This window comes from Colias eurytheme, chromosome 15, assembly GCF_061535395.1.
Source record: "Colias eurytheme isolate Ceu_HAF_F1 chromosome 15, ilColEury1 Martin Lab GWU primary, whole genome shotgun sequence".
NCBI lineage: Eukaryota > Metazoa > Arthropoda > Insecta > Lepidoptera > Pieridae > Colias > Colias eurytheme.
Genome location: NC_142994.1, coordinates 7,664,039 through 7,679,333, shown reverse-complemented (window position 1 = coordinate 7,679,333; position 15,295 = coordinate 7,664,039). Strand labels below are relative to the sequence as shown.

The 15,295-nt window shown below is 35.3% G+C and overlaps 1 protein-coding gene across 2 annotated transcripts in view; it reads left to right on the top strand.

Moving 5' to 3' along the window:
* Positions 1-15,295, top strand: part of LOC149902439 (uncharacterized) — a 46,641-nt gene that overhangs the window by 26,755 nt on the left and 4,591 nt on the right. Inside the window, exons 2-5 of one of the 2 annotated variants that reach the window (XM_090109830.1) lie at positions 590-797; positions 4,655-5,404; positions 9,537-9,660; positions 14,701-14,820. In XM_090109830.1, coding sequence (XP_089965956.1) covers positions 590-797; positions 4,655-5,404; positions 9,537-9,660; positions 14,701-14,820 — 1,202 coding nt within the window. Of the gene's footprint in view, positions 1-589; positions 807-4,654; positions 5,405-9,536; positions 9,661-14,700; positions 14,821-15,295 lie in introns of both variants that reach the window. The other variant, XM_090109829.1, reaches the window with a different exon arrangement.

The following is a 15,295-nucleotide window of genomic DNA, read 5'->3' as shown; positions in this document are numbered from 1 at the left end:
CTATTTAATAAAAAGCACATCTAAATAATATGTATTATGTAGTAATTAATGATATCAAATCTTTTTTATTTTGTACTTTTCCGTTTTTGAAGTCGGTTGTTTTTAACGCAGTCATTTTTATGTTTAAAATAAAAGTATCAAGCTTTGTCACATTCAATTTTTAAATTAATATAAATCAAAAGCTCATTTTTTATTATTGATACACTACTTCTGTTTCTTTCTTCTCGCCACTGGTATATGCGCAATAGGTTATATGACTTAGCCATTTTTTTTAAATTAAAGATTTGTTTGTGACATTTGTCGGTGTTGAAAATATAGTATTTTTGCGTACTATATATGTTTTCAACAGTATATAGTACGCAGACCCGAAATATAGTACAATACTATATATTATAGTACGGTTGGCAACCCTAGTGTCGGGCTCACGCAATATCAGTTTCATTGAACAACTTCCTTCTGTCCTTTGTTTTGCACCTCTGTCGACTTCTGTAGTAATAAGGGTTTTTCATGATTTTAATTCCAACCATTCTCCAAACAAGAAAGCATTATACATTTTGGCTATTTATTAAAAAAAGTTTCCCTTCCACAGACGAAGAATAGAAACATATAGACGACGGCAATCGGAATGTGTGCCAAGGTTCGACCAGTCGTTCACCGGCGCCTGCGAACAGCAGAACTTGGAGACGAGTGCACTCCAGAAGAGGTTCCTAGAAGGCAAGGCCAAGCGGCAAGCGAAGAAGACGGAACGCAAGCCGGACCTGCCGTCAATTAGCAGCAATCTGCATAGCAGCGTGCATGTGAGCTGTGTGAGCTACTTTACTTAATAATCTTCTCTTTATCCCATTGCTTTAAATATTTAACACATAATAATGGCAATTTTATGGTGTAAGTAATGTCTCGACTGTTATTCATATTCATATTTGATATCGATTATAATGCCATAATTAAAAGCGCATTTCATGTAAATTGAAAGGTAAAAGAGCAGATGTCGGAATGGTACAGAAGTGTTACTTATAACGAAGCGGAGTTATTGTTATGGAGTTGACAACATTCTAATCTATGTAATGGAATCTGTAGACATACTCATGAGGTACCGTTAGGGATTTGGCATACCTGACATTCTATGAGGGATAAAACTGTTTTATTTGACTGGTGTCTTAGATTAGAAGATTATACTTACTTTTTTTTAGTCTAGATTTATCTTTATTGTAGATTTTCTTTAATAAAATCTAGTTTTAAGTGGCTAAATTCATGTTCCATACCATCTTTTACCAGCTCAAATTAAAAAGTTACTCAAATTCTAAATCTCTGTAAAAATCACAGTGAGACATATTGAAGTTTTTACATATAGTAGTACCTACTTTGTGACCGTAGAAACAGAAATTTAAAAATACTGTCTTCTTTCCAGTTTCCACCATTTTGGTGTGGAACCTTAAAAAACTAAACTGCATTTACAATCAACATATTCTGTACTCAAATGTTTAATAGATGCAACAAAACAATTAGAAATACTCGTAACTTTCCGTATCGATGGTGACACGTGAGGCCTCTACACGTGTCGCCGCTATTTCACCGTGTCACCGTGATGGACACACGCCACCTGTGTATAAGAAATAAAAATGCGCTACAATGATTATTGTCCAGCCCTTTTATGGAGTTATATTATGTATAGTAAATACTGCAGGACTTGTTAATTTATTGCGTTGAGATTTAGCAACATCGACAATACTTTGTTTTATGTTCGTATGGGGTAATGTTGAATTGCGTCGTCGCTCTGTATTCAGTATCGCTCATTGATTAGATGTTGCGTTGTTGGCGTTACATAAAGTTTTGTGAAGTTAAGTTTTTTGCTGCTTGGCGTTGTTAATCATTCATAGTCGTTTCATAGCACGTCACGAGGGTATTTTTCGTTTATTTGCATGTAAACGTTGTTGGAATGTAAAAGCAGGTGGAGCGTTGTAATTAATGTAGCACGTGCTCGTAGGGACAATTGAAATCGCGCCCGGATGTAACCCGGCGTCAATTGACTTGCCCTCTGCCATCGCATCCCGTGCTTCCTACGCGCACGCACCGATATTATTGCCGAAACATTTTGTCCATTTATAATTGCGGTATTTTAAATGTGTCTCTATGGGGATTTCCAAGGATCTCGTTATAATATGAACTTTTAAACTTGCCGTTAGTCATCAGAGTTTCTTTCATCCTGCAAATCTAAATTTATAAGCTATATTATGTTTCATGCAGATGAGCTTGCATTTTTACGGAGAATTGACGTGATAATAGATTTATTTAATCACTAACGTAATCAAAACCATTCGAAACCTGATCATGTTATCGTCTGAATACATTATTATCTAATGATGATATTACAAGAATTCAATTCTTACCCTTGACTGCATTTTATTGGAACATAGCTATTTAATCGCAAATAATTAATATCAGGCACTTAGAAAATCCTTCAAGCTTAATTTGTGCTTTTAAATAAAATATTTTGAGACTTCTCGTTTCAAATACAAGAATTTTAATTTTAAGCAGCTCATCGTAGTCATGCAATATCCGATGTGTCATGGATTCCTCAGAGTAGGTACAACGCTCCTAGTGATGACGCATGCAGCAGTCCTTCGTGTTACCTGTTACAATATGGAAATTTTAAAATTTAAAACTACCACTTAAAAATAACAAGGAAGCCATTAAACTTGTCTTTAATTGTCGAACCCTACTTCAGAGTTAAGGTTTGTCCGGTGACAGATTGAATAGTGATGTAAGATGTTATATATTTAAGAAATTCAGAGAAATATAAAACGGAGCTGATATCCGCATTTTCGAAAATAGCTCGCGAATTCCATATCTAATAAACTTATGTATTTACTAAATTACTATTTACATACTATTGTGTGAATAATGAGCTCTCGCTATATAATTACATAAAACCTTCAAAGGTATTGTAATTGTACATTGAAACTAGAAAATATATGGTAGGGCTGAGCAGATCGGTTGTGTAAACTGCGCAATTTCGCAACCATTGCCTCGCATTGTCTCGCGCCGCTCACTACGGTGACCTCCGACTGCGCGCCCTGAGCCGTTTTCTGTAACCATATAAATTATAAACGGTTAATCAGTCAAAACTGCATTTATCTTGGATCAAATTCCTAATTAAACAATTTATTATTCGCTGGATTATTGGTTTAGTATAGAAAAAAAAATCCTTTTTTTAAACGAAATCTACAAATGAGGTCCAAAAGGTAATTTTGCTCGTCTACCAAGGACAACATCAACATTATTGGTCAGTAAAATTAAAAAAAAATTGAGGAATTTCCAGATTATTCGTCTTGATACCAGTATTGTGGTAATTTTTAAGCTATTGCATAGCTTCTATCGCGGGCCTTGCGCGGGGACCGAATCCAGAAATTCCGTAACGAAAAAACCTCACGCTCTCTACTCCGACGGGCGCGGAGGTGTGGCTTGAAGGCATAGCATGCAATAGCTTTACCTCGGCAGTCCCCGAGTGCCACCACAGGTCTTTTTTTTATTAAATATTATTTTTTAATTTTATTCTCATTTTAATGTGCTGACGACAAAGTACAGACCCTGATCTTCCAACTAATAGCGAAGTATGACTTGAAGGTTATTTAATATTTTCTTCATAATTCTAAGGAATATTTTAATTAATCCCTTTCAACTAAATATGAGAAAAGTGAAAGTTATGTGACATAAGTGTTATATATTAAGGATTGCAATCACGGTAATAACGTTAGGCACTGGATAAATGTTATCGTAGTCATGTTATTACAAAATGACAATGCGTGATCGTCTGCTTCGTACCTATACAGTTTATTTACATTCATGACTGGCGGTCAATGTCTCTTTAAATTGAGGTTGTTGTAAGAACATTTTTACGATCTATTATGAAATTTTGGAGCACACAATACAAAGAAACAAAAATAAGAGACGCCAATGTCTGTCTGCAACGTCCTTCTTGACATGTTTAAATATGTATTAACAGAATATTTTGAAACGTTGAATTGATGTAAAATTTCTTTCCATTATTGCTCTCATTGCACTCCCATAGTTGAATCAATGTCTTTAAATAGCTGTCGTTGAGCGAGGAGGCGAATGTACGCGTAATGTGAACATTTTGTTTACTTCGCGTACACGTATGTTAGTAAGTGTTATATTTAAACACGTGATCTTTTAACAAGGTCTTTTATAGTTTCTAACTTATCAGTTAATTTATTTTCTTACTTTGGAAAGCATTAAATTATTGTATCGAAACATTTCCATAGTTATGCTGACTGACTCTATATTTTGTATCGACTGGGTGTAGTCAACTTGGTATTGGAAGTGAAGCTCGTTGTAGACAGGAAATTAAACGTTTACAATGATCTTTTCATTGTGAACTCTTAACTGCTCTGTCTTTAGGTATTCGTATCGAATAACATTGATGACTATAAATTATGTACCTACCTACCTAATATTACATAATATTTATTCGTGACAAATGTGTTGATTTAAATAACTTACACGAATCATTACTTACAATTGGAATAAGTTCCTCAGCCATAAAAAGTTTCAAATTTGTATTTAACTATAAATTTGCTATCATTCTTAAGTACCTTTATCACAAACAAACTCCTTATAAATGTGTTTGTTGCAGCAACAAAAATTCGGATGCGGTGATTACGAACCGCCCGCAAAATTACAATGCGGAGGTGGCAACACGGGCGGAAGCGGAGCTGGCGAAGCTCTTACGAAATTCTCCGTCGAAATAGTTCAGCAGCTAGAGTTTACTACTTCGGCAGCTGACTCCCAACCGCAGCAAATCTCAACAAATGTTACAGTTAAGGCTTTAGCCAACGCTGTCAAAACTTCTGGTTCGCCACCACCTTCTCAACCACCTCGAGTTCCAACGCCTTTAGATTGCGAAAGAGAATGTAAAGCAGAATGCAAATCTGAAGTCGCGGATGATGAATTCGTTGGTCTTGACGAATGTGCAGCTGCACTAGAAAGAGACGCCGCGTCAGCCTTCCCGGGCTTAGCCGATTTAATAGGAGAAGACGACGGCGATGATACATTTGAAGATCTCATTACTGAAATATCGGAATATCCCGAGTTTATGAAAGATTTCGATCTCGATGGTGGAAAATTGAATGGGGGAAGTATAGGTAGTTTAGAACCGCCAGAAGGGGAACCGGCACCGAGACCATATGGAGGAGGAGAGATGTCACCCGCTGCGCAAACGCTCAAACACATGGCAGAACAGCACCAACAGGCGACCGGGGGCGATTGGGCGAGATATCGAGGGTACAACAACTACCGGCCGCGGCCGACCCAGCCTACCATGGACCATTTGCATATGTCCCAGCAACAACAATTACATCTTACGCAACCGCATCATAATCTACAGGTAAGATTTTAACTAATACTAGGTATAGATTACAAAGATTATTCATTCATATTCGGTATACTGGTATACACAGCAACACAATTCTATTCTATTCACAATTCAATAGAGAACGATATATTCAATTAAGTTGGGGTACAGTCTTCGCGCCAAAACTTAAACGAAACAAATGCAAAGCGCCGATGCGACCTATGTTCAAAGATATCGGTTGTATGTAGGTATCATTTCTATGAGAATCTAATACGATAAAAGAAAATAAAACGTAATGAAACTTAAGTATGTATATTGCATTTAATAATTGTTTCTACTTTATTGAGTAATTCTTGACGTGAAAAGACATAAAAAACATAGGAGTCTGGGGTATTATCGACCGGGGTGAGAGTGCGCGCGCTGCCCGTCCACTCGCAGACTGCGAAGGGTTGACGAGTGCGACACGACTATCCGTGCCTTCTTCTTCTAGCTAAACCCACGCCCGCTTCACTAAATTATGTCTTAGAATTCACTGCTTCGAAATAAGTGCTAATGAACAAGCGCGATTTCGCACTTGCTAATTTGTATGCCATTAAAAATTCTGTTCAATCTACCCGTTTACACTAATACGTTATATGGACATTGAGATAAATAACGTAACACATTACGTAGAGATCTAAATTATGTTTACTAATAAGATTCGCAAATAACACATGTGCCCGACCACATGTTACAATATTTGAACTGTAAATAAAGTTCCGTCTATAAGTGAAAAAGTTGCGCGTACTTGATTCACAGATATTATTTTGCTAGGATTTATCTGTGACCTGCGGAAACAATGCGGCGATACGAATTGCAAAGTAAGAGCCGCACTTTTGTTTTCGAAAGTGTAAACTTTTGAATAATTGAACAAGTAATTAAGTCGATACTTGTGTGCTCGCGTAGTAAAATCATGCACCATTTCCCTCTTGGTCACTAGTACTAACATATATCTAATCGAGCTATTCGGGATTTTCTTAAATACGTGTTTTATTGCGAGTTTTAAAAAACTATTATTGAACTTTGTTCATGTCATCTTAGGATGTTGAAAATAATTATCTTTATTACCATAACTCTATTCAAGGACCGTACATACCGAAAATTCTACAATGCGTCTAACAACTCAATCTCATTGTAACTGCCCTAATTTACTTTTAGGCTTTTCACTTTTTTCTGGGGCATTGTAGTTGTCGTTAAATATAAGTGTAATATTTTGTCGCTAGACGATGACATAAAAGGGCACGGTTACTTACATGAGCAGTTATATTATCATGTATGTACATATAACATTAGGTAGGTGTAGGACTCGGGAGCATAAAGTAAAGAATTGATTTGAATAAGTTTGAGCATGTTCGTTTCCACATATTTGCTGCATTATACCGATGCATAATATATGATGCTGAATTATTTCGTGCATAATATTAATGGAAAAAGCGCAGAGTTTAGTTGATAAATAGGTAGGTGCATATGTAAACGATGCGGATGCCATATCCTCATCAATTCGGATCTAATAAAAAATAAACAATGCATTTCGTAGGGTCCGGATACCTTGAAGCGAGACTCAAAATAGAAATTACATCACCGGTTCGATTAACACGTTTTTAGTAAACATCCACGCAAGCCGCTCTTAATTTCCATTGTTTAAGTTGTCATCGGTTTACATTAACGGTAAGTGGTCTGTATTAGATATTCTTAGTTCCCCGTACATTGTGTGGAACCGGTCCTCTCCACAACTTTCTAAAGTGTAACAATGTACGATAAGGCGCCGCGACACGAACGATGACATCGGTATTATTCGAATGGTATAAAAAGAGCGGTCTACACGATAACTTCCTGTGAACACACGTGTCCCCACCCATAACTATCTCGCTACTCCCTTAATTAAAAACACAGTACCAAGCGCACTCAGAGATAAAAGATTTTATAAGCGAAATACATAATCAATACTGTTATGGGAATACGCTAGTAATTTTGCTGTAGTGCCTGTAATGGATTCGCACTATTATAGAATCGATTTTATACAGCTGATATGAGCAAGTCTTATTCATTAGTTATTTCTACACAAACTATTAGAATGTTTTTAAAAGCTTTAGAACACTTTAAATTACAAATGATATTTTTAAAATTCCTCCTGTATAATCATTAAGTGGCTGGATGTTTATGTTGAAAAAAAAAAGGCTTTATTTAAACAATAACTTAAAAATAATTCAGTGAGCATTATATAACAAGAAAGAAAGAATATTAAAGGAGGTTAACCTTCTCCATGATAGGGTAGACTGTAAAGCACTAACCCTGTGCGTGTCACAATTAAGTGAAATCAATCACTTGGGTAAGGCAGAAATAGTAACAACGTTAACAAAATCTATCCCTAGACCCTAATGTATTAGTCATGTCGGAAATTCCTTTAATTTTATTTAAACGCAAAAATAAGTCATGGTGCCGTCTTATGTAATGGAGTTTGTACATCGAAGTTAGATGAGAGTTCATAAAGAACAAACAAAAACAATACACCTTTGTTTCTTTTACTTCTGAAGCTTCCCTTGCTTTCAAACAATACATAAACTGTTATGTTAGTATTTAATAAAATTGTAAGTTGTTTCACTCGGGTGTCTGATCATTTATGCCTGTATGTTGCCTGTATGAATACTAAAGGTGACGTGTTGCACTCCATCGTGAATATCTCATCAACATAATATGATAATTCTTGGTAATGATTTATTGCTCATATTGCATTCAAGTATTTTCTAGATCATTACATATACATATTGAACTATTGAAATTAAATTAGCACATACTGTAAAAATATAACATTCAAGTTATTTCGTAAAAAACGAATGCCAAACTATTGATTGATTGATGTTCCTTTTGTGTTCCACGAATACCAGCGTATGGTACTTAAAATTATATAAGCCATGCAGGTACAATTATAGACTTCACCTTTGACCTGTTCATGGTGGGCGTCAGTGACGTAGTTGTGTAGGCGCGCTATATTATATACCGTTAGCTTGCTCCTGTGACGTCACGTCGACAAGGATTCGTCGCAATCTACTGGGAATTAGATTGGGAATGCGTTTTTATTGATTAATTATTATGATTGTTTTTATTATTGACTCTAGAAATACAAAACTGTTTATACATGAAAAATATAGCAGCGTTATAGTTATATTATTAAGGAAATCTACGAATATCTAACGGGATACATGCGATACACATGCTATAGATGTATGCCGGTTTCGCCTAGTGCATTACCCCGTGGCTGCATTCGTGATAGCAATCCTCGGACGGCGCGGAAAGCCGATGCGCGACTAGATAAGCGGTGCCGTTAGCTTGTCTGGCTGTATAGTACGGCTAAGCGGCTATTACGCATATTATATTGACGGTCGACGAGTGGCAAAACCGTGGCGAGGCGTGCGGGCGGCAAAACTGGTTTGCGGCGTCCGGTAGAACCAATGTGTGAATATGTGTTCATATTATCTTCACTGGCAGCTGTCACCGAGACGCACCAAACCCCATGTACGCATCTTCCCAATGCTTCGATTTGAACCCCGCACTGGATCTACAGGAAACACTCTAGACTAAAACTACCGACAGCCGAAGAAAGTACAAATGCAGTAATTACATGTTATCGAAGTAGTATTTACTTATACGGAAACGGTATATTTAGTCGTGGATCTGCTTCGATCGGCGAAAGCGCTAGATATCCCAATTACCCATAAAGATATCCGTTGAAACAGGTTTTATATTGTGGACACGATTTAAAAATAAGTCTGCGATGGAGTCGCACTTTATAGAATCGCTTAGGAAGGCTGAACCCAATAAATTATGCAAAATTTGTAAACCGATTTCAACTCGATCTATTTTTCTTAGAATTAATTTTTATTCGATAATTTGCTTTATGTTTCACATAATATTGGCAAAATTTTCCTTCTTTTTTTCTATATGTAGTAAATCTGTTCCTATAGCCACAAATTTACAAACCATTTCGATATCTTACACCACCATACTACACGCTACTGATACAAAGTTAAAACCTACCAATCCTGCAATTGAACGAAACATAAAACTAAGAATTAGTCACATTTTTATCCCAAAATGCCATGCATTAAATCTTCATTTCATACATAAGGTGTCAGCCGCACAGCACATGCAAGTGAGTGGCGCGGGCGGCGGGCACGTCTCGGCTGCGGCCCAGCAAGGGATGTATGCGTCGTTTCAACACCAAGGCACACCTTCATCACAGCATCACCAGGGTAAGTGAATCCAATGAAATATTTTTATTCCAGGGTAATGCAGTCAATCAATCAATGCAATAACAAGTCAGAAATGGGATGCGACCATACGCATTTCTGATTGATTGCATACTGCACGGTACACCTAGTTCTATAGTTTATTATATGGATCAGTAAGATGCTTCCATCAGGCGAGATCGTGGCCAAGCGCTCCCCTATTGTACTGTAAAAAAAGTACTAAAAATCACTTTTTCATGACATTTAGGTTTACATTGCAATTATTTGGATCCCTGTATAATACTAAGTACATTGGCTGGGTTAATTCTCTCAATGACTGAGCTTAAAATGCTTAGTCAAACATTTGCCTAAAGAGGGGTGGACTCTGAACTTCTTTTTTGCAGGGTCAATTTAATTTAAATAACAAAATCAATATTTACTTAAGTAAATTTAAATACATATACTTACCTATATATAATTATATTGTATGCTTATACAATTATATTTGAAGTTAAAAAATGATATAAATAGAGTTTGAGACAAAAAGATTTAAAATCGATAATGATTTGTATACCGATTAACCGTCTTACATTTGAATGCGGTTAAGTTCCTTATCAAAAATCAGCCTCAGGCTTATGTTTATACAAATTTTGACGAAAGAATAATGCATGAATATTTGGATGACGCTACGTAATCAGTGACGAGCTCTACAGGCACTCGGTTTAAATAAAATAAAATAACCGGTATTTTATAAACAAGCACAATTGTGTCTTTTAAAATTGTATTCATAATGCTGGCCATACACCATACTTTCTATCGTCCAATCGGCATGACGCTGCAGCTTGATCCAATCTGCAGTTTGTCCATAGAGACCACACACACAACGTTTGAATTGTCCAATCGGCAGCAACGTTCAGTTGAAGCCATGGCATCACCGGTGACAGACGACGATGTTGTAGCCGTTTTGGGCGTTTTATTCGTAAAAATGAAACAAAAAAAGGATTATATGCCGGGAAGATTGTTGTTATATATATGTACCTATTTAATGAGAAGTACCCAATGTGTTAAGTAATCTGGTACTTCATCTATCTCCCAAACAAATGTTATTCAAATCCGCAACCGTTGACATCTAAACATCCATATACTTTCATATTTATCGACCAAGCGAGCGAAGCGCCTATGCTTCAGCTTGGACGAAAAATGACCAGAAAATTGACCAGACTGAAGTGACGATCGCATACCGCCATACATGGTCCAATCGACATGATCCAATCGCCATGATCAAGCCAAAAGAATCGAAATTCGATTGTTCCGTCAAGTATAACTATCATGCCAAATAATGCCAATCCACTCCCACACATGGTCAGTTCTAACTGATCCAATCGGTAGCGTCATGCCGAATGGACGATAGGAAGTATGGTGTATGGCCAGCATAAGGAATATTAAACTGTGGCTTGATAGCTGTTATATTTTGTAGTCCAGCGATTTTAGTTACTGTTTTAAAACGGCACTCATGTAAGATGGCTCGGATATGATATGCGTGAGTAGAAGATAGTAGACTAGGAGACGGGTTTCATACGTAACCAGTAAGTCAGTAACGTAAGATACCTATATACTTCCTCAGCTACGTTATTTGGCACTATTTGATGATTGTTAGTGGGCACTAAGCTGTGAATTCTGTTATGATGCGCTCTGAGTATAGAACGTTATTATTAATTGTATAGCAAAAATATTGGTGCATTGATCGAATTCGGAAAGTCACCTTCCAGAAATAAAGAAATAACCAGAAAACAATTTTGATGCAATTTTATACTACATAGAAATTGAACGATATGATTTTCGAAAAACGTTTGTTAAACATGTTTATTTGCAGTTTGCGGAATACACACTACTATTCAAAGATACGTTACATAATCTTTAGCTGGTATTTTTACACAAATATACAATTTTTCCTTGTACATTGAAAAACAATTTAAATGGTTTCCTTGAAAGACAATATAACCCCGTAAATAGTAATGCTGTCAATTTAATTATCTATTTGTCTAAGTTCGACATTATTTTGCCATTGGGATTTTAGGTTTTCTTTAATCAGAAACCGCCTAGCATAACGAATTACACTACGATTACCTAGTGCCTAGTGGGTATGAACAGCGATCAATGCCGTGCGCTCACTTGAAAATTAATGATAAACAATTTGTTAACGTTTTTGTCTCAACAAAAACATTTGAACGTAATCGCAACTTGTTTTGTTTACCTGTCCATCGACGCAGTGGCTCTTTTACATAATATACCTATTAATAAACCTTTCAATAATTAATAATGCATTGTTAATTCCTTACAGTTCAGTTTTTCGGTAACGTCCGCGTCCCTATGAATATTTTAAACAGTTTTAGAAATCAGTTATGTACTTCAATTGCCACGTATTGTAGTGTATTTTTATAATTACACTCTGCTTGAATAACAGCTAAATTAGTACATATTATATAACGACATATACGGGCTTAACTGCTCGAATGAGAAACCAGTTTTGAAGAAAACAATACACATCAGAACATACAATTTTCTACAAAATAATATTTTTACGCACTTTTCCTTCACTGTTAAGGATAAGCAATACAATAAATGGATGCGTTGCGCATATATTCAGATGTCAAGCTACTTATAGGTTTACATTGTAAAACATCGCATTCTTATTTTATTTTTCATAACACCCGGTACAACGCACGAAGGGGTATGTGTCTAGTAGATGGCATGTCATGAGCCATATTCGGCCTTATGCTAACGTGTTAAGTGTTATGTAAGGTTGAAAGTGGATGATCAGCAGATGAGGGAGGGGGGACGGAACATCTGAGGTTGACGATCTGCGGGAATGCGCCATGCTGAACACTTCGGGGATGTTATACATTGTTATGTTGACACGTCCAATGTCTAAGTAAATGAAAACCAATGATTTTTCCTTGAATTCTCTTAATAAGCATCTTTTATACTTGAGCTGTGGCCAGGTCGGTAAAATATTATAATAAATGTTTAAAAGCTTTTTTATACTATTTATTTCGATTATAATAAAAGTATTTTTGGTCTTTACGTGAAAATATTTTGGGTTTTTCTTTTACGACTAGCGCAATCCGCTGAAGAAGGGTACGCTTTATGATATACCACAACACAACGTACCTAAATAACTGTAATTTCAGTTCTCTGCTGTCATTCCTACAAACTTATTGGCTATATTCATAGATAGTATTCATAAAATAATAACTAACGCTTATTAATTTTGTACATTTGAATGGTTTTCAGCGCAGGACCACCGATTTAGCGGGAGATCGTAGTAGGTATATCGTAAATAGCGGGTAGTTCGATAATACTTTTTTGGGATACTTCTATGCTTTTGTGTTTTTGAACATTTCCTGGTATTTATATTATATTACTATGAAATTCAATACTTAAGCTCATTATTGTAGTGCAGATTATTCACAATTATATTATTTTATATTCATTGATAAGATAAATATCGATAAATAATAAATTTAATACTAATTAACTTAATTATAGGTTTAATATAAATATGGAAATAGTGTAATTCGAAAAATATAAACAAATCACGTTTTCTAAATTGTAGGAAGCGTACGTACCTATACGGAACATAGTGTAGTAAGGAAATCATGTGATCATGCCAACTTGTTATAAATACTTGTTATTAATTACGTTCCTATATCTTGTTAATTAGTAATTTGTATATCACTTTTTACATTATGCGTAACTGTTTATACACGATCGTTTGCATTTCCAAATCTCGTAATGTTTTATTTTTATTGTAGGACGTTTTCGAATCCCTAATCCAATCGTCGATAAGTTCAAAGCGATAACCTTTCATATCCTGCCCTTTTTATGGCAAAGGGAGCAGGTAAGACTCGTTTGTCAGTGCGACGTGATGTGTAATTGCATAAATCTCCAATAATGCTAACGTAAAACAAATTGTTTTGTATGAATGAAATTTTAGCGTAACCATGAATTTTATCTTATTTAATTTATATCTATAAAATTTCTTGGTTTACGTATTTCTGTATGAATAATTTTATCAATTGATAGCGAGACTTGAATTAATATCTAAAAACTATCTAAGATTTGAGTTAAGAATTTGTCACTTTCTAATTCAAGAGATGGTTTTTTATCATAACTCACTCGCTCTGGCTTCGCTTGTTTTGAACCGGGATAAAAGTAAGAAAAAGTTCTTTGAAGCTTAGAATTTAGAAATAATGTACCTAGCTTTTTAGTGTTAACATGTGAAAGAATTTGCGAAATCGCTCAATTAAGTTTACATTCAAAAAATAAAAAGGATTTTCCTCATAATATTAGCGTAAAAATGTCACAAGGATTTTAATATAAACAGATAATAAAAATAATTATTAGGCTAAATTATTTATAACGAAGCTAGATAACTTGTCTAGCCTTGAATACATGACTATTCAAGTTTGCGTCACCACAGTGTATGACTTTATGTAAATGCCATACATTATTTTATTACATACATAATATATACATTATTCAACAAAAAATATTCTAAATATATTCGTAAAAAAATAAAGTTAACTGTATCTTTGATTCTATTTATAAACACACTAAGTAATAAATTACTAAATTTATCAGAAAAACATTTCAGATATTTTTGTAATTCCTAAAAAAAAAGAAAAATAACTGTATCATTAATAAAATGATAAAAAATCTAGATATGTCTGTCTACATATTTGCAAGCTCTATACCGACGTACTATTAGATTTCATTTCACTAAACCTGTTACATGACTAGCTTAACGTCCTTCTTGCGGTCAACTTTAGATGATTTTGTTTTATTGGCAAATATAAACAAGATGATTAGATCGAGCTGTGACAAAGTTAATATCTAAGAATCTTTTTCCCCCTACTTTCTATTCATTTATGATCATGAGACTTCCTTTACTAATTTCATACGTAGATCAGGGTCCGATTATGTAGCTTAAAGGTGTTCGTGCAAGTCCATCGAGGTTGGGTTCGTTATATTCATCTTTTCATAGAACTTGTTGCTTTCTAGGTGGTGGTTGCGATTCGTACAGCGTGTCTCAGTCGCAGAGTATGAACTTCTCGCAGGGCATGCGAGCTCGGCCCGCGGGACCCACGCAGCAGACTGCGCCGGGACCACAACCGCCTTTGGGTAAGAATCCTATAATTCAATATTTGTTTTAAATTTTTTTATTAAACTTTTATTTAGGGATTATCTCTCGTCTGCACTTGAGGTATTCTGGCAGGAAACAGAAGACTTAAAGCTTACCTGCACGGATATAAATTTGTATTGATAGAATTGGTTTTCAAATTGTGATTTATTTCATAATAATGCAACAAATAAGGGAATCTTTAGTTCACTTATTCAGCAGTTAAATAACGAAAGTTAAAGGCGTACCTATGTAATAGAACTTGCGTCATTATCGTCATGCAAATGCGTAGAGTTGACGCATGATAACACCTATTTACTTAGTGAAAAATTAATTTCATTATAGCGTTCCTTACTTCCAACTGGAACTAAATAATAATTTAACTTTATATGTAGCATATTCGCGACTTGTTCCTTTATAGGCTTATCAGTTATCATAACCAGCAACTAATGAATACCTACTGAGAGAACAACCGAG